A 23,157-nucleotide genomic window follows, 5' to 3' on the forward strand; every position below is an offset into this window, starting at 1 on the left:
ATGAGTCACCAGCAAGAAACACATGCCTTTCCCACAGCAGGGGACTTCCCTCCGGACCCTGTCCTGAGGCCTCACCTGATGCACAGAGAGGCGGCGGTGGCGGGGGTAGGGCAGTGTGGTCTTCAGGAACGGAGTGAACACTGGGAATCACAAATCAGCACCTACACACACCCACACCCACGTATGTGCACACAGCATACACACATACACATGCACGCGCACACACACACCAAGCTCTGGGCCCTACATCTAACAGCAGAGACACAGCCAGGACAGGGCCTGGCCGACAGCAAAGGCTACAAGCACAAGCGAGCCCACAAGGATCAAGCAGACGGCCCAAGCTCAGCCCCCATCACAGGCTGGCAGGCTGGGGCCCGGCCCAGCCACACGCTACAAAATTAAAAATATATCAAATATACAATGAAAATAGATCTGTACAGCACTGAGGATGAAAATAGTCCACCAGCCACAGTATAATATTGGGTTTGTCATTTAACAGCATTTACACCCACATGTACAGATTGAATATACAATAGAAATAGAATCTATAGAAGAGTATACATAGAGCGTCTCTCCCAGGTCCTTGCTTTTCCTGTTGCTAATTCTGCTTGGGATTAGGCATGGGGCCAGGTGAGAGATGTTGTTAGGTGAGGGGCCTAAGGCGGGCTGTTGTGGGTGGGTCTCCCTCTCCCCTCACACACTCGGCAAGGACAGATGGGGCTGAGAGGGTTGGAAATGGGAGAAGGGGTGGGGGAGGGACCAAGGGACTAAGGCGTGAAGGAGGGAACCCCGGGCCTAGTCTGTCCCTCCCAGTGCTGAGTGAGTCAGGACACTCCGCAAAGGTCCCAGGCCTAGCATTGCGGTCTGCTCCTGCCCTGCTCACCACAGCTCACAAAGATGGAGGTTTGCTGTCCCAGCCTTCCTTCCTTCCTTCCATCCATCCATCCATCCACCCAACCATCCATCCATCCATCCATCCACCCAACCATCCATCCTTCCATGGCTCCATCCATCTCTCCACAGACATTTATTCTCAGGTCAGGTTCTAATTCTCCCAGCCTGCACCCCGAGGGCAGCCCTCTTCTGGGGGAGGCCCAAAGGTAAGGGTGGGTGGAGATGCTGTGGGGGTTGGGCCCCAGGACAGAGGCTCGGCCCTTCCCCTTGGCAGCCTCCAGTGTCCACAGCACTGCCTGTGGCTCTCCTCACCATGGGCCGGGCAGCTTGGGAAAGGTTTCAAGGTGTCCGGAGAGTGAGTGGCAGCCCAAAGGGGCAGTGAAATTTTCTGTTTTTCCCCAGGTATGAGGCCTCCTAGGTGTGAGCCTGTGAACTCCAGGGACCCCATTCTAGGGGAGAAGCTGCCGCTAGCAAGAAAGTGGGGCCCGCAGTGAGAGGAGAGGGAGTGTACTTCACAATTGTGCTCCAAACCATCTAAATTGTGCTATGAGGCATCAAGTGTGCTCTGGAAGCTTCTCTGTGCTCTGTCCTCTTCTCTCTCAAGGGAAGAGGTAGAGCCACCACTCTGGGCTCCAGGACTGTGAGGAGAGGGCAGGGAGACAGCTAAGCCCTCATCGTCCTCCCAGGCAGGATGCGGAAGCACACCCCATCCACCCCAGGCAGGGCCAAGGACATCGAAGATTCCACCTGGAGCTGGGGGCAGAGGAGGCCCTTGACCCCCACTGCCAAGGCTCGGGCTCAAGACAGAGGGCTCCATCTGCCTCACAAAACAGAACCCCAGCCCAAGGTGAGCCCTGAGCCCTGGCACATATCCCATCCCAGCCTTAAATCAGGCACCCCACCGCACCCTCACCCTAGTGCCTCTCACCACCAGCACCTGGCAGCACAGGGGGACCCCAAGACCTAAGAATTGCAGGTAGCAGGTTACAGGGAGAGAGAGGGTGGAGTGACCCCTAAATGGCCACTTGGAGTCTCCCCTGTGCTGAGAATGAGGATTTCTGATTCTGATTTCTGATTCAGGAGAATCAGAATTTCAATTATTCAGTCACAATTTGGTGAGAGGATCTCAGAGGGTTAGATGAGTTGGGGGCCTGGACTGGGGGACAGAGCTTCTCCGCACCCCCACACAGGTTTGGGGAGCAGAAGTTGACTGGGCTGAGGTGGAGGATGAGGCAGGGCAGAGCCCCTCTCCTGGGGCAGAGGGCCTGGCCTGGGGGAGGGGCCAGGCCGGGACAAGTGGGCTGGTTGGGTGTGGGGGCAGAGGCAGGCAGGGTGCGGGCAGTGGTCACAGCTCCGACTCAGGGGTGCCGGCCAGGAGGTAGCCGCTCCCATAGCGTCCATTGGGGTTGCCGCTGCTCTCCAGGGGCGACGTGCTCCCGGGCCCCAGGTAGGAGCGGTGGGTGGGCATGGGGGAGGGCGCCTCGCTGGGCACCTTGCTGAGGATGAAGCGGGTCTCGTCATTCTCCTCCAGGTTGGAGATGTCCTTCATCATGCGGCCCTTCTTATAGGACACGGAGAGGGTGTTGGAGCCGTCAGAGAGCAGGTGGAAGTGCCGCAGGACGAACACCACAGGGATGGGCAGGGTGGCCACCACAATGAGGGCGATCAGGAGTGCCATGGCCCAGTTAGGGAAATACAGGTAGCGCTCGGCAGCCTAGGAGGGGACAGCGGTGAGGGCTGCCGCCCCACACGGCGACAGCCTCACCCTCCCAGGACCTGCAGGACTGCCTCTTCCTGCCCTCTCCCCACCCCCACCCACCATCCTGGCCTGGCACCGGCAGAGACGGGGTCAGCAGGGGGTGCTACTTGAGTCAGCAGGTCACCTTGGTTAGGTCTGAGCCTCCCTGGGTCTCAGTTTCTACATCTGTAAAAGGATGGGTGAGTCCCTCCACAGACATGGAGAGAGAACATGGTCAGAAAGACTGAACAAGTGCGTTAACCTTTCTGACCCTCAGTTTCCCCATTTGTGCTGCGGGGATGATGCCATCTCTCTCTTTGGGCTGTTGTGAAGGTTACAGATCAGGTGTGCAAAGCCGCTGGCAGGACCTGGCACACAACAGTTGCCTTATAAGGGTTTATCTCTATGCCTGCTGCATTAAAGGCCTGGAAGATGCCACTGTCCCTGGGGTTTCAGGGCCCCCACTCCTCACCTCCTCCTTGATCCAGGCGCTGTAGCCCGGGGGTGTGACCCCCAGCTGGATGATGCTGGCCGTGGTGAGCACAGCCATGCACAATGGAGACACGAACTTCCACATGTAGAAATAGAAGCGGTAGGGCCGGAAGCCCAGCATCTCTGTCAGCTCCTGCATGAACCTGCCAGGGGCAGCAGAGGGCCCAGCAGTTGGCAGGCCCTCTGTGCCTGCCCCTTCCCCCATAGCCATCTCCTCCAGGAAGCCTTCCCAGACCAGTCCTTCCCTCCTGGGCTCTTCTATTCTTCACATTCAATGCTCCTGGTGTATTATTCTGTGGCTTGGCTAGCCTCTGGGAAGTCTCTGCTGTCCTCCTCTAGCCTCCTCCCACTACATGACGCCCCACCCAGGGATGTGATACAGCCCACGGGACACACCCTGGGCAGGCTGGCAAGCCCAATGGGCTTCTGTGTTCTCTGGGGCCCAGCCCCACTCTCACCGGCCTAGCTCTCGACTCCCCCTGCTGGAAAAGAGGTAGAAGTGCATTTCCCTAGTGTCCATAGGCAGAAGTCGGCCCTGACTCTGGGCTTTCTCACCACCCATCTGTGGGTGGAATTCTGGGAGGCTGGCAGGCCATGTACACAAATGGCATTTAAAAAAGTCATCTTTACCCCAATAACACCTAACTGAAATCTTGCATTTCTTTCCATTATAAATGCAAGCAACCACAGTAATACTAACAGTACCTGTGACTCTGTCACCAATTGATTAATTAAATCAGATATTTTCCTATCACATTACAATTGATACCTACATCATTTGTGTTCATCACTCCTTTGAAATTATCATTGTTATTAGACCCACAGCTAGATCTTGTAACTTAATGCAGCAAAAACAAAGCACATTTATCAGATTTTAAACAGTAATTTGCTAATTTTCAATACAATTAGTTTCCTATATAATCCTATATATACCTGGCGAGATACAGGGGCCTCACCAGACTGCAGAAGAGTCAGAGCCCCTTCTAGCAGCCTCTTCTAGCCCTGGCTCACAAGCTTGCTCCCTCCTCACCACCTCCTGCCGTCTCCCAGCAAGGAGATGGCTGTAGCAGGCCCCTGAGAGAGCCTGATTCTAAGACCAAGTCCAGACATGGGAGGAGGGGCCCCGCTGCTGTGGGTCAGTAGAGTCCAGGGCCTCGCTGAGGACAAGGATGGTACAGCCACAGCCAACACTGAGAGTGGGAGGGACCTCGACCCAGGGCTTCCTGGGGACACAGATTTGTTCTTCAATGATGCCCGAGGCCAGGGGCTGACGGTGAGTGTGGGTTTGCCCTGGGCTCAGGCCACGAGACCCAGATCTTTCTTACTGCTGAATTCTCTTATGCACCCAATGCCAAACTTAAGGCCAAAACCACACCTCATCTCACACCCCCATGTACATCACCCTAAAACTGTGACTCAGGCGCTGGAGTCTCTAGGCTCTTTGAGGGCAGGGGCCTCTTGTACACCCACTAAGTGCTTAACAGGCTTAGCAGAATTCTGAAGAGTCGGTACCCAGGAAAAGAGCTATGGTAATTTAAGGCAATTTAGTGTGATGCCAGGGCCTGAACCCAGAAGACCTGCATCCTCAGCCTGGCTCTGCCCCTCACCAGCCAAGTGGCCTTGGGCGGTCACGTCTCTCTCTGAGTCTCAGTTTCCCTAATGATCTGTAAGGGCACTTTTAGCTCTGACATTCTGACTCTGATCTCCCGTCCTGCTCACAAGCAGCCCTGGGAACACAGCCCTTTCCGGGGAGTCAGGATGGGACAGACCTCTCCTCCTGTTCCCACCCCTCCCCACATCCCCCTTACTTCTTGGTTCCATAGATCCAGGCCACAGCGACGTTCTCAAGGATGACAATGACGGTGAGCGGCAGGGTGGCCGAGTAGTCATCAAACATAGTGACGAAGTAGTTTCCGGAGCGCTGGACGAACAAGAGCCCCACGAAGAATGCAAAGACACAGCAGCCCACTACAGAGAGCCGGGAGGCGGGTGTGGGGGCAAAGGTGCAGGGCAGGCAGGGCCCAGGGGTCTTGGGGGGCACCCAGGCCCCTACCATCCCACCCCTCCCCACAGCACACCTGCAGCCCACCCTCAGCAGGCCCAGCCCAGCCCGGGAGGAGGGGGTCCTGATGCTGGAGTTCTGAGCTCTCACTCTACTAGGCGGGGAGCATCCCAGGGCTCGGGGTGACGGAGATGGAGCAGGGTGCAAGGCCAGCGTGGAGGGAGGCCACCCTGCCCAAGACAACTCAGGAGGCCCTCGGGGGAGGAGAAAATGAACCAAGAAAGAGGCCTGTCTCCCAGCTCGGGTTGGGCACAGATTCCCAAACAGCTTTCTCTTGGCTTATCAGCGCCCTTCTCTGGGTGGCACGGCCAGGCTCCAGCTGTGTCCCAGTGGTGGAGGGGGTGGGGGACCTCCTGGGTATGGGGTCTTTCTAAAGTCAGAGCCACAACCTGATTGTTGTCACAAGGTCAGTGGGGGCTGCCAGGAGGAGTTACCTGTGAACATCTCCTTGGGCACCTTGAAGGTGTCGATGATGGGCGTGGTGATGCCCGCCATGGTCCCGATCATACTGCCCAGGCCCAGGTTGATGAGCATCAGGAAGAACATGACGGACCAGAATGGGGAGGCAGGGAAGTGCGTCATGGCCTCGGTGAAGGCGATGAAGGCCAGGCCCGTGCCCTGCACAGACTGTGGGTGCGGGGCGGTGCGAGGGTTCAGTGAGGGCCCACGCCCACCCCTGAGTGCCCCTTGCTTCCTTACCTCTGCCCTTGGAGCCTTAGGAATAACTATTCCCTCTTTCACAGGGATTCCTGCCCCCACCTAAATCCTCTTGTTTTTGGCCAGAGGGTTTCAAACTCAAGAGGGCACCAGAATCCCCCCCAGGGAGTAAGACACCAATTCAAGAGTTCACCTGTGAGACCTGGAAGCTACAAGCCATACAAGGACTCCAGGTGATTCAGATGAAGATGCTCACATTTAGAAACACGCCCAGCTCAAGACCCTCCTCCTCTAAGAAGTCTTCCCTGATTGCTTCAGCCACAATTGTGGCCACTCTCAGCTCTGAAGTCCAGACTTTAACGTAGTGGTCTTAGCCTTGGCTGTCCAGTGGAATCATATCAGAGCCGTTAAGACCAACAACGCCTGGGTCTCACCCCGGGGACAACGATTGGATAGGTCTGGAAGTAAAGCTGAGTATCAGGGTTTCATAAAGCCCTGGGTGACTTTGACGGGCAGCCAAGGTTGAGGACCACTGCTTTAACTGGGTCCCTGCTCAGGGGGCAACTGACCCCACACTGCCCACTGCCATCACTTCTATGCTGTCCTGAAACGTCCAGTGATTGTGAGGGAACACTGCCCCCCATTGTGTGTGTAATCCTTGTCATCGGGTGTTATCGAGCTTGTATTGTATTAAAAAACTGCTACAACTCAGAGTTTTATTCAGACAACCAGGCCACACTGTGCGAACAGGGCAGGGTCCCATGGAAGGGGGAGGTCCTTCATGCTGCCAGTCACCTGGGGAAGAAAGCAGGGTGGGCGTCCCCAGACTGGGCCCTTTTGCGGTTGATCACGTGGGAAGAGTCAGGGCAGCAGGACACAGCTCCCTCAGCTAGGATGGTGCCAGTGGAATGGAGCTGACTTTGAACATGGAGCTCAGACACCAGTGCATAAGGAAATAAGTCACTTAAGGACTGATTTAAGTCAAGGAAACATCACCTTCCCTGGCCCCATGAGGAAGGGCACACGGTTGGCCCAGGCTGATGGGAGCTGGCTCTGCCCCATGTCAGCCTTGGCACCAGTTGGGTCCCAGGACCCTATGCGTGTGTCTTTCTCCTGGTACCCCTTCTAACAGAACAGTCACTTTGAAAGTTTCCCACTGTGCAAATGAGAATAGAAGCAAGGTGTCCAAACTTGGGCCTGGCCATTAATGAGGGGATGGCATGCCCCTGCCCTACCCCACCCCAGGGGCTAAGAGTCACTCAGGCAGTGGGAGTTGGAGTGGGGACAGCCAGGGGAGGGGGCAGAAGCATCAAGGGGTGACTCAGAGCATGGGAATTTGAACCCCGGCTCCCCTACTTGCTAGCTGTGAGACTTTGAGCAAGCTCCCACATTACAGGCTACTCACCTATAAAATAGGGGACAATATTAACACTCATAGTGCTGTCATGAGGGTCGAAGGGGACAGACACAAAGGGCAGACGCTAACATAAACACTTATTTTCTGCATGCTGTGTACAAGGCACTGTTGCAAGTGCATTCCGTACGACCCATTCAGTGAATGTGAAAGTTACCCGGCACACTTCCTGTGATATCCGTCATGTGTGTCTTGCCTGTCTCCCCGTCAACACCCAACCCACCTCAGGGCAGTGGTTTTGGCTGATTCCTTTCTTCTCTCCCTCTCTGGACACACAGTAGGTGCTCAAGTAAATGAATGAGTCCCTGGCAGCTTTCTGAGGCCCACACCCAAGCTCCAGCACCCACGGCCTGTCTCTGGGTGCTGCACTTCCACATCTGCCTCCCTGCCCGTCCTTGGAAGGGCAGCCTGTCCCTCACCTTGTCCAGCTCATCCTCCAGAAGGCAGGGATCGAGGCCCAGGGCTGAGAAATGGTCCTCCTTCACGGTCCTGATGACCTTGTACATCTCCGAGTAGTCCTTGGTGGTCAGGTGGGAGAAGTTGACGTGGGGAGGGATGAGGGCCCGGCTCAGGACGTTGGAGTTGAGGTACCCCAGGATTTTCTCGGCATTCCTGCAGCACAAAGGGGAGAGGGCCAGGTCAAGAGGCAGGGGTGGGCACGACCCCGGGGGCACCTCCCAGACACCCAGGCAGGACCCCTGGACCATCGACAGAGACATCTTTGAACCTGTCCCTGTAGCCCAGGGCTGGGGACAGAGAGAGCTCCTCTAATCGCCATCCCTCAGCCCGGGGGGACGGGGACTCTCCATCCAGGGCCCGCCGGCCCCTCCTGGGTAAGGTGGACGGGGAGAAATAAGGACGGGAGGAGAGGCGCCACCTACTCGACCACACACTTCTCATTCATGATGTTGGCCTTGAAGCCCAGCACAGCAAACACCACGAGGGTGGCCAGCACCGAGGTGAAGAAGTTGATGAAGGACACCAGCGCGGCGTCGAAGTGGCAGTTGTTGTCTTGCTTGTTATAGCTGGAGAAGGCGATGACGCCCCCGAAGCCCAGCCCCAGGGCGAAGAAGACCTGCGTGGCTGCCTCCCGCCACACCTGGGGGTCCAGCATCTTGTCCAGCTGTGGGGGGGCCACGCAGGGGGAAGAAAAGAGACACACAGATGATGGTTTTATTCGTGTGTAATGAAGTTCCTGCCACAGCCCCTTTCTTCAACCTCAACGGAGTTCAGAGGCAGCATGGCAGAGTGGGGAAGAGCTGGGGCTGTGTGACCTTGGGCACTTCCCCTAACCCCTCTGAGCCTCAGCTTTCCCATGTGTAAAACACAGGTAACAAGAGCATCAACTTCAGAGGATTGTTGTGAGGCTTAGGTGAGATAAAATAAATGCTACGTGCTTACATAGTAACTTCTCAATTTTAACTGCTATCATTGCTTACCATGAGCTATCATACTAGGAACATCTCCAGGGCCATCGGGCATGATGCGTAGTGTACACATGCCATTACATGTGTAATGGCACTCTAGGGAGTGCCATTCACTTAGACTATAGTGTGAATGGTGCTTCCTAGAGCCGTGCAGTGTACAGCCTGTACAACAGTACAAGAAAACTGAGAACATGCATGTCTTCCTGATACTCCCTCCAACTCAAACCATGAAAAAAGACACCAACTTTTCCTTCCTGCCCACCCAATCTCCCTTTTCCCAGAAAAAAAGGCCCAGCGTTCATTCCTACACATCTACATGCTCCAGGTCACAGAAGAACCCCACCCACCCACTCACCCAACTTGAAGATCAGAACCCAGACACTTCCTGGAAAGGGGAAGCCCCTGCCCAACCATCCATCTGCCCTCAGACCTGATGGAGCCTGAACCCCAACAGCAACTAGATGGCATGGGGCAATGTCCGAGGCGCTTTCACTCCATTTTCCTTTTACCGTTTGTTTCTCACGGCAGGGGCCACAGCTGGGACCCAGCCCAGGGCTCTAGAGTCAAACAGACTCACATCTAAATCTGACTCCCATCTTTAATTAGCTGAGAATGCTGAGGCTGTGATAGTGCCTGTTTTATGAGCCTCGGTTTTCTCATCTGAAAAATGGGAATAATAATAGAGTCTCCCTCCCAGAGTGACTGTGAGGATCAAATGTACAGCAACAGGCAATGCCTGGCACACAGTAGCATTTGATCCCGACAAAATGCCTCTGACCTGGTCAGGACAGGCCTTTTTTGGTGGGGGCAGGGATTATTATGCACATTTTGAAAGAGTCAACTGAGACCCAAAGGTGAAATTACCTGCTCAAAGTAACGGAGCAGAGGAGTTACTACAATACAGACCGTCTGACGCGAGGCCATGGCGCCCTCCTCGCACCATCTCCTGACTCGGCTGGCCTGTCGGCTATGCTCCGCAGACACCTTCCCCTTGGACCTTTGCTGCTGAGTTGGACCCACGTGACCTCACTCCAGACGGATGAGGGAGGCCAGGAGCAAGTTAGAAAGTTAGCTACTCCTGTGGACACAAGCCCGGCATGGTCCTGGCCTGGCTACCCACTGCTGCATGCCTGTGGGTAAGTCTATTCCTCACATGACAAGGAGGTGGACTTGAGGGTCCATCCAGCTCTACTGTTAGAACTCTAACATCCAGGACAGAGGGCACACCTGCCCGCTGTCTCAGCAGCGTCCTAGGCATATCTGAGCACCGGAGTCACTCCACCAGCTGAGAAGGTGTCGGCAAGCTTGGAGGCTGGCAGAGCAGTGGGGCGGGGGGGGCACCCCCATGCTGAGGAGGAGGAGGGGGAGATGGTGGCACAGCCATCGGACTTCAGGGCCTGTACAGAAATGGAGGCCCAGGAGGACCGCCTGCTGACGAGTGTGTTCACTCCGGGGGAGAGCAAGGTCCCCCACCCCACACAAAATAATACAGCCTTCTTTGGTCCCCCAAGAAAGCCCAGAACTCAGACCTTAAGGATCTAAGAGCCCCTTGGCATCCATGAGAAGGTGACATCCTCCCACCTCCTCCCGCTATGTGAACTCAACAGCTGTAACGCGATGTGGCCTTCCTGTGGATATGACATGCAGCCACTCATCCATCAAACCCCAAGCACTGAAGGAAGTAAAATTGTATTAAAAATTAAAAAGTTACTACCTTAGAGACAGGCACCTCCACGCCCTAAGGATTCCTGGTATAGGAGGGAACGTTTATCGATCCTGACTGACTCTATTCATGAAAGACCCACCCTAAACTGTTCGGGGAAGAATTGAGAACAAGAGAGTGCTCCAGAGGGATAAGTTTGGGAGGGTCGGGGTGGAGGGGGTCCAGATGGGGACGCGTGTGTGTAACCTGATAATCGCTTCGCGCCATAGCAATTCGCGCCATAAAATGTAACTGTTTAAATGTTTTAAATTAGCCAATCATGTAAGACCGCGCCAACCTTTTCCCGCTTTATGCTTCCGAATCCTATAAAAGAGCTTGCCCTTTAAGGTTCGGGGTCGACTCCTCTGTCTCCTGCGAGAGATACGTGTCAACCCGGAGCTCCGCTTAATAAACCTCTTACCTCTTGCGTTTGCATCAAGCTTGGTCTTCTGTGTCTGTGGGTCCGCGCCTTCCCGAGGCTGGAGTTGGGGTTCCCTTTTTGGGATCCTACATTTGGGGGCTCGTCCGGGACCTGCACGGTCACCCCAGACTCCGAAGACCCCTTGGAGGTAAGCCTGAGTGACTGAGTGTGTGAGTGTGTGCGGCGCCGCGAAGCATTGTTTTGGTTTCCGTATCTGGACAGCCGCTGCTTCGGGCCGTGAGGGCCGAGCAGCTGCAGTGGCAGACGTGCTGGGAACTGCAGGCTGCAACCCTGGGGGATGCCCCAAGGGACAAGGGGAGTCAGGAAAGCCTGACCACCCCCCTTCAGGTGGAAAAAGAAACGGCACTCTTTTTCCCAGGGAGGACACGATGTTTTGGTGTGTCTTTGGTGTTCGTTGTTCTGTTTTTGTTCGTCACGTGGACCTCATTTGACGGGATGGGATCCTACAGCTGGAAGACCTGCCTTCTCCCTGGACTACTGCAGATGGTGAGATACGGGAACGCCTGACAAAAGCCGGCAAAAAGGTAAGATTTCTTACCACGTCAGCCTCCCAGAATCTCTATCTGCGGAGTCCGGCGGAAGGAAATGGTGAGAATTTTTTCTCTTTCTAAATTTAGATTGGCAGGAGAAAATATTTGGGAAACTAGTTTCTTGGGCTTTTAGTGACTCTTGGTTTAAATTTGGTAGAGTACTCTTGGTTTTTGATCTTGATCCCTTTTCCTCCCAAAGGTAGTCTCTGTTTTTCTCTTTTGTCTGTGTCTTTTGTCATAAAAAGGAAATACCATAGGGTAGGACGCAGGCATAGGCCCTATTAGCCTGTTGTCCGGGCCGGCCCCACAGACTGGTGAGTTTGCGGGTCTCACCAGACCGGCGTCTACAAACTTTGCTGTGGGTTATTATGCACATGAAGTGAAGGTCATTGCCGAGGGCATCTTGGAAGCCAAAAAGGCCGCAAATTTAAGTGGGCGCGGGTCGAGCAGTTAAGAGCCATTAGGGCGCTCGCCACTTTCAGAAGACTCCCGTGACAGGATAAGTTGGGTCACGGAACGGGGTAGATGACACAGGTCCCCCGCCAACTGCAAGAAAATGTCCGTGCAACGACGAGGTACTCTGTAAAAGCACACAGTCCCCAACCCTGCGGCACCTCCCCGGCTAGGTATTATTCTGGCTCCAAGAGACCTAAGGCGTGGCATGGTTAAAGCTGTCATTGTGCACGTAAAAAAAAAAAAAAAAAAAAACCGGATGAGGTTTTTCCTTCTGTCTTGTTCTGTGTCCTGAGAAAACTTGGCTTTGTGACCAGTGAGAATATTCTCCTTGGTCTCCACCATACGGAAGGTGCATTTACCGGGGTGCACCTTGATGGCCAGTCGAGTACACTGGGGTTCCGAACTGTCTCTGTCCGGCTGGGCCAAGCTCTCAGGGGAGTCTGAATATCTTTGGGAGTGAATTCTGTGGATCATGGGGGCTACATCATCTGCGCCCTCACCAGGGACGCCTCTTGCGCCCATGGGAAAGATTTATTCTAAGCGTGGAAAGTTACCTCCGGGTCTTTCCTTAAAAAGGCTTATTGGTTCAAGTCACTATTGGAATAAATATACAAGTAAAGATCCTACTCGTCAATGGCCAGACGACGGATCCTTTGAATTGGAAAAACTTCTAAATTGGGGAAAAAAATGTTTTGAGAGCTCTCACATAATTGCTTAATTGGTACCTAAGAATTAAGGCTAGAAAAAGGAAGGAAAAAATTTGACTAGTCTTAAGACCTTGACTCAGGTTACAATTGAATTGAGAACATGTAAAAGTGTAAGTGTTGATGAGATTATAAAGGTTGGAATGTTTGAGCTGATTTTGTATAGAGAGGTTGCATCAACCTTGCCTGAATATGTTTTAAAATGTCTGACTGGGAATGCTCCCCTGGTCCAAAATTATAAGACCAAGACCTATTGATAAAAATCTTAATGATAACTATGTTTAAAGGTATAAGAAGTGATGAAAACTGCATGGAATTTTGTAGGAAAAAACTGATGTTATTTCTATTACAGAACTGGTTAACAAAAATAGTAATTTAAATGATGGCTAATTTTATCTGAAGTCTTATGAAGTCTTGTAGGCAATCTAAATAATTATTGGGAATAAGTAACTAAATAGTTGTGAAAAAGATGAACGTTGGATAAACTTTACACAATAATTATATGTTATGGTGGTTACAGCTTCCAAACTCTTTCTGGTAACTTAAATTGATTGCTAAATGTACATTTGTCTACTTTTGGCTTTTCATTACAGGAAAACTAAAAGGTGTTTTAGGTCTATTGGTAAACATGTGTTTTATTAAAAGATTGTACTATAAAGTAACATATTTCTAGAAGTTATGAAGTGTTCATAAATTTTCCAATCCACAAAATGCTAATGTAAAAAAGTTTATAACTGCTTACTTAGTTTTTACTTAGAAGCCAAAGTCTATAAGGGTTAAAATTTCTAATTAATATATGTGATTGAAGCTACTAAAAAATTAAGAAAAATATGTCTGTGTACAAGGAAAGTAAGATGTATAAAGAAAGAACAAAGAATGGAAATGTTTTGTTTGGTCGATTAAGAAAGATAAATTTGTCCTCAAGTACTAGAAGGGAAAAGAAAGACATGGGACAAATTCTGAATGTAAAAAGAAAGTTATAAGTTTATGAAAGAGGAATTCTGGAAAAAGAGTTTTTACATGGTCAAGTTGGCTAAGATTAAAATAAATTTAATTAAATAAATGAGTTTTAATATCAAAAGTAAGCTGGTACAAAATTATAATTTGGTCTTATTTCTCTTAAAAGGATAATTTTCTTAAACTTGATAAAGAGGTTACAAAAGATTTTTCTTTACCTTTGAGTAAGTCTACCTAAAAGACAAAAAAATCTATGTTTTGTTAAAATAATTTCCTGTGTTCAAAAGACTGAGGTCTCTATTAAGGCTTTTTAGACTGTTAATGCTATGTTTGCTTTGACTGTTTATATTTTTGACAAGCTCCCCCAAAATTCATATCTTAAAGTCTTTTTTTACTTTTTTCTTTGAGAATTTTCAAAGGGCCCTGGAACTTCTCAAAGAAATTTGCTCTCTTCCTATAAGGGGAAAGATACTAAACTTATTAGGCTGATTCAGTATGTTAAATTACATGGAAAGGATTGTCAGACAAGTGATGATAAGTCTGTTTAGGTGCTATTATGTGGGTAAATGTTATTGATATAGGTGTTTTAAAATTGTACAACATTACTGAAATGCTGATCTGTCCTGATTATCAGTCATAATTCTGGTTATTATTATTTTAAAGTGTTGTATGTCACAAAATTAACCAAATTTCTCTGTCAATTGCCATTTTGAGGTCTTGTTCTTTACAGACTTATTTCTTTGCTCTAATGCTTTTGCAAAATGTTTCAACTTCAGAAAAATTCATAGAAAGGACTCTGACATTTACACTGAAGTACAGGCTTCTGATAAACTTTCTGATCATAAAACTGAACTTGATAAAAAATTACAGAAATCTGTTGGAGAGACTGATAACTTCATGAAGCTGCTAACAAAAAGATTGGGATCAAGAATGGATTACACAGGACTGAATGAACTGATTATAATTTTTATGATTTTTCATTTGAAGTATTGCTGAATTTTTAATGTTTTGTTTTTTCAGATTTAAGGAAAACTTTTTCTCTTTTCTCCTGAGCTAGCTATGACTTATAGCAATTTGGTAAATAATACTTTTGTAAGTAAAATTGAAATATTTATCTTTTTCTCTCTATCTGATCCCTCGAATTTGGAAACTCTTAGTGAGTATTGTTGTTTTCATGGCAATATAGTTATTTGCATAAGTTCAATAAGAATCTGTTCTCCTAGTAACAGGACACAATTGGAAACACTGGTTATATTACCAAGGTTATGACTGGAACATCATATTTGCGATATAACCATACAGCTTTTGAGGAATGAAGATTGGACTTTATGGAATAAAGCCACGTGGAAATATTGGCCTGGTACCTTATGTTCCAAGCAGCACTTACCAGGATAAGTAAAGAATGTCACTTATCTGGCAGGTACAAGGAACCTTAAAATATTTTGGGGAAACCTCAGAATAGAGGAATTCACCCAAATTTATAGGTATTGCAGGCAAAGTCTGGTGACAAAATCCTTGGCTTGGCTTTCCTGGCCTCGAGAGGCCTTTAAAGTTCAATGTGAGATTCCTTATAAAAAGTTCCAGCAAAGCAGATTTAAAAGAGCCTATGTGATCAATTGCTATTCTTGCTGTACTTATGTTAATAATTGGGCCAACTCTATCTTAATAAAAATGGGGGTGATTTTAGAGAAAAAAATTATATTTCAGTAAAAACTATAGTATACATTTGCAGATATTAGATCCTAATTTTGTTAATTGTCTTTTGAGGTTTTTATTTTATATCTGTTGACTAGACTGGATCCTGATTTCTTCCAGTCTCCTGAAATATCTGGCTACAGATCTCCAAACTAACGTTTTTGATTTTTTCCATCGTTTTCATTTGGAATCACTGAGAACTAAACCTGCCCTTTTTCCTGAAGCCTTACAAACTGAAGCTGATAGACTTGATACCATAATATAGGCGTAACCTTGAGAGCCCACCTGCATCACCACCTTCCAAAAGGAACTCAATTGAACTGATCTATCATCAGGACTATGAAATGTGTTCAGTGAGATGAAACAATCTACCAACTCAGCTTCTGGACTATGAAACTTCTTTTAGTTTCAAAGGCGGGACTGTGGGAGATCAAGATTTGGCCACCCTGAAATATATCTCTTTACCTTGATTGTTTTCTCTGAAGGACATTTGACCTCCCGCAGTACCTACTGGGCAAAGATGACACAGACTGTTTAACTTAGTACGGGGAGCTTACTACGCCTTAAATGGCTCCAACCCTGAAATGACTGAAGCATGCTGGCTATGCCTAGCGGTCAGCCCCCCCTTATTATAAAGAAATTGCCACCATGGGGGTCTATAATAACACCACGGACCACACGACTTGTCTTTGGGGCAAAGAAGGGCGGATAACCCTAACGGATGTATCGGGGACCGGTTCAGGACTATGCTTAGGAAAAATTCCCCCGGGCTACCAGGCTCTATGTAATAAGACTGAAGTCAGCCTTCCGACCACTCCTGGTTATTTTTTGATACCAGGGCCCAATAGGTGGTGGGCTTGCTCCACAGGCCTGACCCCCTGCATCTCAACTGGCGTATTCAATTCGTCACAAGATTTTTGCGTGCTTGTGCAGTTGGTGCCTAGAATTTATTATCATACTGCCAATAGTTTTGAGGATGAATTTGACCAGAGATCCAGATTATAGAAAAGAGAACCAGTATCCCTCACCCTGGCTGTACTCCTGGGACTGAGAATTGCCGCGGGCGTAAGGACTGGCACTACGGCCTTAGTCACAGGAGAAAGGGGATTAACTGCCTTGAGCAATGCTATAGATGAAGACCTCAGGACTTTAGAACAGTCCATCTCTAAATTAGAGGAGTCCCTCACCTCCCTGTCTGAAGTAGTGCTCCAGAATAGAAGAGGATTAGATCTGCTGTTTTTAAGAGAGGGAGGACTTTGTGCGGCCCTTAAAGAAGACTGCTGTTTCTATGCAGATCACACAGGGGTAGTCCGAGATTCAATGCAAAGATTAAAGAAAAGATTAGACATGAGGCAGCAAGGCAGGGAGGCGCAACAGAGCTGGTTTGAATCCTGGTTCACTAAGTCCCCCTGGATGACGACCTTACTATCCTCCCTAGCAGGACCCTTGCTGATTCTTTGTCTACTCTTAGTTTTCGGACCGTGTGTTTTCAATAGAATTACTGCTTTCATAAGAAAAAGGGTCAATGCAGTGCATGCTATGATGCTCCAACGCCATTACCAAGCTCTCCCACGCAATGAGCCACTGATAGTAGACACCGAAAACTAAGTTCTAAGATTAGAACTAGGGACAAAAGAAGAAGTGGGGAATGAAGGAAGTAAAATTGTATTAAAAATTAAAAAGTTACTACCTTAGAGACAGGCACCTCCACGCCCTAAAGATTCCTGGTAAAGGAGGGAACGTTTATCGATCCTGACTGACTCTATTCATGAAAGACCCACCCTAAACTGTTCGGGGAAGAATTGAGAACAAGAGAGTGCTCCAGAGGGATAAGTTTGGGAGGGTCGGGGTGGAGGGGGTCCAGATGGGGACGCGTGTGTGTAACCTGATAATCGCTTCGCGCCATAGCAATTCGCGCCATAAAATGTAACTGTTTAAATGTTTTAAATTAGCCAATCATGTAAGACCGTGCCAACCTTTTCCCGCTTTATGCTTCCGAATCCTATAAAAGAGCTTGCCCTTTAAGGTTCGGGGTCGACTCCTCTGTCTCCTGCGAGAGATACGTGTCGACCCGGAGCTCCGCTTAATAAACCTCTTACCTCTTGCGTTTGCATCAAGCTCGGCCTTCTGTGTCTGTGGGTCCACGCCTTCCCGAGGCTGGAGTTGGGGTTCCCTTTTTGGGATCCTACAGCACCTACTGTGGGCCAGTCCTGGGGCTAGGTGATGGGAGCCATAGGGAGCAACAGCAGGCAAGGTCCCAGTTCCCACGGAGTTGACACTCAGAGAGATCGACATGGTCAAATAACCCCACAAATAAATGTGACGAGGGCTGTGAAGGCCAAGCACCCAATGCTTGGAGAGCCTGTAACAGGAGGTTTGAGTGAGTTAGGAAGCCAGGGAAGGCTTCCCAGAGGAAGGGATCCTTGAGCTGCTGTCTAAGAGATGATGAAAATGAGGCTAAGAGGGGAGGGAAGAGCATGCAGGCAGAGGGAAGAGTATGTGCAGAGGCCCCGAGGCACGATGGAGGAAGGGGTGTGAAGGAAGAGGGAAACAATCCGATGTGCATTTCTAAAAGAAACCCGTGGATGCAGCAGACCTGCGAGGAAGTGCCTTCTGGGGTCCAGGTGGGAGATAATGGTGGCTTTGCCTAGGGTCAGGGTGGGGCAGATGGAGAGATTTTAGCAGGAAAAACCAAGATGACCTTAGTGATGGACTGGAGATGGAGATGGTGGAGAGGGAGATGCCAAGGTGATGGCCACATTTCTGGCCTGAATACCTGAGTGGGTGGAGATGGAAACAGAGGAAGAAGGGCAGGTCTTGATGAGGTCAGAGCAGAGAAGATCAAGACATTAGTTCTAGAAATATTGAGTTTACTGTGTCTTTAAGCTACCTAAGAGGAGATGTCAAGTAAGGAGTTAGACAAATGAGTTTGGAGTTTAGAGGAGAGAGCTGAGCCGGAGATGTGATCTGTGAGTGGCAGGTGTACCCGCAGTAACTGAAGCTGTGGCTATGGACACAGAAGAAGCAAGAGCCTGGGGCCAGTCAAGACCTCCAAGTTCAACGCAGGGAAGAGGATCTTACAAGGAAGGGAGACAGGAAGCAGTGGAGGCAGGAGGAAAATCAAGAGAGGGCTGGATCGCGAGGCCATGGGAAGAAAGCCCATCAGAAAGGACGAGGGACCCAGGCTGCCAGTGAAAGATGCTCTAGGGAGTCAAGAGCCAGGAGGTCGGGGTAGACTCAGCCAGAGCCATTCAGGGAGCCATTGGACCAGAAGTGAAGTAGGACCAAAAAGAGCTGAGAAGCAGAGGGGAGGAGATGGAGGTGAAGGGCAGCAGAATGTGCCACCCCGAAATATGCCTATCCAGCACAGGGATTACTTTGAGCTGATTATTTTGAGAAACTGCAGACACTGGAGAAGCTTGGACAACAGAGCAGAAGTAACCCCTTTGTAAGGGTAATTGACATTAGGAAGAGGGCTTGTACCAGGAAGAGAGCCAGTACAGATAACTCTTTGTTTACCCAACGTTTTCTCTTTTCACCTTCCCATGAATCACCTTTAAATGGTTTAAAATGTTCGGAGTGGAGCCTGGGAGAGTGAGATGACCAGAGAAATGGAGCAGGGTTGTCCCACACTGTTGAGAGCCCACTATGCTTGAAATGTCATCTCCTTCACAAAAGTAAGACAGGCCCACATTTCCTTATGTAAAAACCCTGGGGCCAGACTGGTTTTGGAATTCAGATTTTTGTTTCTAATTGTATTTTAGGAAGGTAATAGGGTGCTTATGGCAGACAATTACACAACACCCCCAGTGGGGTCTGGGGCAGCACCCTGTAATCAAACATGTTAGTATTTCTGCAGCAGAATACAAATATTCACAAGTGAATCAATAAAGACTATAAATAGCCTCACATCTGTTCAGGTCATTTTGCCGTCAAAAGAGTTCTGGGAGAAAGAAAAAACAACTTTTGTTTTTCAGGGCTATTTGGATGTTGGCATTGTGAATAAGGAAAGAGGAGCCTATACATGCTCCTAAGAGAAATCTGAAGATTATTTAAAAAGGAGAACAAAATAATCCTTGTCCCACCGGGAAAGGACTTCTGTACCTCCCCTCTCCTGGGTGGTTTTTTTTTAAATGATCCTCCCAGAAGGTTCCGGAAATGGGTGCAGGGATGATTTATGCCTGGAAGGCATCCTGGCATTCACTGATGTTCACGGATGTCAGTTATGACCGTTCGACCAATCAGGTGGAAGCTGGCACTTTCCTCAGGCTAGAAACCGGGACTAGTGGGAGGGCTCTGGGTATTTTGGTAAATTCCAACTAGGAAGAAGCACAAGATTTTGTAAGAGAGGCAGACTGAGATGGACACTGCTCTGGTCATGTCATTTGCATGTTGAAAAATCTTTGATGGTTTCCCACTATCAAATGGAAAATCTTTTTCCACTCTATGTTCTGAACACTCTAAATGCAGTGGACTTACTACTCTTGAAAAGCACCATGGTCTCATACCTCTGGCCTTTGCCCAAGTGTTCCCTCTGCCTGGAATTCCCTTCCTCCTATTCACTTTCTGGTGAACTCCCATTTATTTCTCAAACCGCAGCATAATTATCACCTCTTTGAAGCTTTTCCTAACTGCGTCTGGCAGAGCTGGTCCCTTGGCCTCTCACAGCTCTTGTCAATACCTGCATTAGATGTATGTGTCTGTCTTCTTTTCAACACTTTGTGCTTCTTAGGGGTGGGCCCATCTGCTGTTCATACTGTTCATCTTTGTATGAGCAATGCCTGGCACACGGAAGAGCGGGAGGAGAGAGAGAGAGGGAGAGAGAGAGGGAGAGAGAGAGGGAGAGAAAGAGAGAGAGAGAGAGAGAGAGAGAGAGAGAGAGAGAGAGAGAGAGACTGACCTGTTTCCTCAAGGTCAGCTGAGCGGGAAGGACCAGACAAGGGGCTGTGAAGTTGTAGGAGCCTTTTTGAGCTAAGATGCGGTCTTCTAGGACAAGAAGATCCTTAGCACTTTAAAATTCTGCTTTCTAAAACATGGCTATTTTAATGCTGGCTTCCTTTCCTTTTCTCTTTCTTCTTTTTTAAAAATAATTATTGTCTTTTTGACCTGTATCAGTCATTACTAAAGTTTTTACAAAAAGGTCTGGACCATCTGTGAGACCCAAACACACGCCATCATTAGGATTTTCACCACTTGCTAAACCTAGAACTAAGATGAAGATAAATTCCTGGGCCTGGTCACTGTTCAGGGCCAAGTTTCACGAACGGAGGCAGCTACCCCCGGGAGGAGACTGTAATCCCAAACTCACCCTCAGAGCTGGCCCTACAGCGGGGGGATTTCTCGGAGGACAGGGTAGGATTCCTTTACATGCAACGATTTTGGGATTTTGGTGGGAAACAAAAATTGTGGGGTTTTTTTTGTTTGTCTGTATGTTAAGATTGTATCTACTTGCTGTTCTTTTTCTGCTTTAAAAAATTCTGGAACATTTATTGTAAAATGTACAAAAGTGGAGAGGAGAGTGTAGTGGACTCCCAAGTACCCCTCCCCCAGCTTCAACAATTATTGACACATGGCCAATCTTGCTTCCTCTGTATCCCCACCTTTTCCCCTCAATGCCTAGACTATTTTGAAGCAAATTGATGGATCCAAATCTGACATTAACAAGGGCCCCAGGAAAGCACCTGAGAGTGCCAAAGCTTGACCTCGGAGGAGAAAACTGCCCTGTGAGAGTGGTCCCTGGGCATCCCCCTTCCAGCCTGCAGCTTGGAGGAGCACTCTTGAAATGGTGATGACCAGATGCCCAATGTTCATCTGGGGGTAAACCAAGTCAGGCACCTTCAGTACTGAATGCCTGTTGCTGCTTGAGCTTAAAGAGGCTCTTTCAGGATTTCCGGGGTGATGGTGCATGATTTCAACAAGGTCCTGATCATAATGTCAACAGAGAATGAACCCATGGCCAGACCTTGGGAAGCCCAACGTCCTTTCCAGACATCAGCGTGTGACTGCAGGAGGAGAGGTGGGAAACGGGCTTTCCCCACCAAAGATGAGGCTTGCACCCTCCTCGGGGTGCCTGCCCTGAAACAGCAACAGCTTCCTGCCATTTCCTTGGCACAATGGCTGAGTCACTTCCTCACGCAGGGAACAAGGTGTTTCAAGGCATTTGACTCAGCAGCATGAAGATGCTTTTTGAAAGCACAAGCAGCTGCTGAGCGCCTAGCCTGACCTGGTTCTTGACAGGAGCGCACGCCCTTGCTTCTCAGCACTGCTGGGCACCTGCCAGTGCGAGAGCCAGATGCTGCCGCGACACCAGATGGCACTGGAGTGCCGGGTTCCTACCGCCCAAGAACAGTGTCACCTTCATGAGGGACGAGAATAATAATAGGTAACGCTTACCCTGTGCTCTCTGTGCACCAGGAGCTGTCCTGCATGCTCTCATGACAACACTGGGAGGGAGCTACCATGGTTCACCCCATCTTGCAGCTGAGGAAACTGAGAGGCCCTGGGAGGCCAAGGAATTTGCCCTCCAACTGCTGAGTGATGATGATCTGGGATCTGAACCAGATCGTCCACTCTGGAGCCTGCCCCCTGGTCACTGGCGGGGCTGCCCTCGTCATCCTGCTCAGCAGCCTTAGCCTGACTGTGGGAGCCAGAGTTCCACACTAACCTCTGCACCCAGGCCTTCACAGCTTGCAGGGACCCCACTTCTCTTCTCCAAGGTTAACGCATACCCTTGACTCTGTGGCCGGTCTGGCTCACTGGTCAGGACCGCTCGCTCGTCTAGACCCCAGAGGTGGCAAAGTGAGAGGCAGATGCCTGAAGCCCCCGCACAGCTCAGGGTGCGTTGGGCCCCACCCCGGAAGACTGTGTGGCTTTCATCCTGACTGATTATGAGTAATGATTATGGGTGACGGGGTTTAAAACTCAAAAGGCACCAAAGATTCCACAGTAAAGTCTCCTTTTCCTCACCCCTGTATCCCAGACACCCAGTTCCCCTACCCTAGACATAACCATGATATCAGTTTCTTGCATACCCTTCGCACCCTTCCAGTGATATTTTATGTGTACACCAGCAATATATATATACATACATATCACACACAATCTATGTACACACCTGTGTGTGTGTGTGTATTCCTCCCCCTTTCTCCCTACTATCCACACCAGAGATGTCCACTGCCCTTGCCCCAGCCTCGAGGCTTCCTCAGTATGCTGAGTTGGGAACCCACAGAGTTCCAGGGCTCCTGGCAAGCTGACCCCTCTGCCTATTCACAGCCTCGTCCCCACAGTCTGCCTAAGGGACCACCAGGCCTAGTCCTCAGTCCCAGGGACAAATTTACCTCAGTTGCTGCAAAGTAAACGACTCCTGGGTCTTCCTTCTTCATCTGGACTTCATCCCAGGATGGCTAGCTCCGTCCCCTCTCTGACTCAGGCCTCCGCCCCTCCCTGACTGCCCTCACCCTTCCACTGGGGCTTTGGAACTCACAGTCTGTCAGGTCTGTCATCAGCAAAGTCCCCCATCTTCACAACCCTTCTCTGGACGTTCCCTTCACCTTCTTGCTCTGACTCCAGGCTTCTCCAGCCTGGCTGCACATTAGAACCACTTGGGGAGCTTTCAAGAGTGACTACCTCCTGAACACCACACCCAGCGATTTGATTAATTAGTCTGCTTGATTGATTCTGATTAATCAAGGCTGGGCCAAGCATTGGTATTCTTTCCTTGTTACAGCTCCCAGGTGAGCCTGATGTGCAGGGAAGAGCCAAGCAGAGCCTGGCTCAGCCCTGAGTCCATGGCTTCCCCCACAGCCCTCTCAGGTGCAGGCTGTTTTCTGACACACCCTTGGTACCACTGCGCCTGGAGGTGGACAGGGTGCTGCCCGTTCCTCCAGGTCGCTCCCCCTCATTCCACTGTGCACCGTCTCTCCTTCCAACATGACTGCTGTCATAATTCTGGGTGATTTCAATAGCTGCATCAGTGTCCCTTCCAACA

General features: G+C 49.8%; 1 protein-coding gene across 1 annotated transcript in view; it reads right to left on the minus strand.

The window, feature by feature from the left end:
• Nucleotides 1-993: 993 nt before the first annotated feature.
• The window catches only part of SLC6A17 (solute carrier family 6 member 17), a 56,619-nt gene continuing 34,455 nt past the window's right edge, over nucleotides 994-23,157 (minus strand). The window contains exons 7-12 of the mRNA XM_004420700.2: nucleotides 8,139-8,380; nucleotides 7,677-7,869; nucleotides 5,621-5,813; nucleotides 4,933-5,092; nucleotides 3,105-3,267; nucleotides 994-2,608 (exon numbers count right to left, since the gene is read on the minus strand). Of these exons, the coding sequence (XP_004420757.2) occupies nucleotides 2,240-2,608; nucleotides 3,105-3,267; nucleotides 4,933-5,092; nucleotides 5,621-5,813; nucleotides 7,677-7,869; nucleotides 8,139-8,380 (1,320 nt within the window). The 3' untranslated portion in view covers nucleotides 994-2,239. The remainder of the gene's footprint in view (nucleotides 2,609-3,104; nucleotides 3,268-4,932; nucleotides 5,093-5,620; nucleotides 5,814-7,676; nucleotides 7,870-8,138; nucleotides 8,381-23,157) is intronic.

The sequence above is a fragment of the Ceratotherium simum genome, chromosome 2 (genome assembly GCF_057802395.1).
Source record: "Ceratotherium simum simum isolate JZ-2026a chromosome 2, ASM5780239v1, whole genome shotgun sequence".
In the NCBI taxonomy this organism is placed as follows: Eukaryota; Metazoa; Chordata; class Mammalia; order Perissodactyla; family Rhinocerotidae; genus Ceratotherium; species Ceratotherium simum.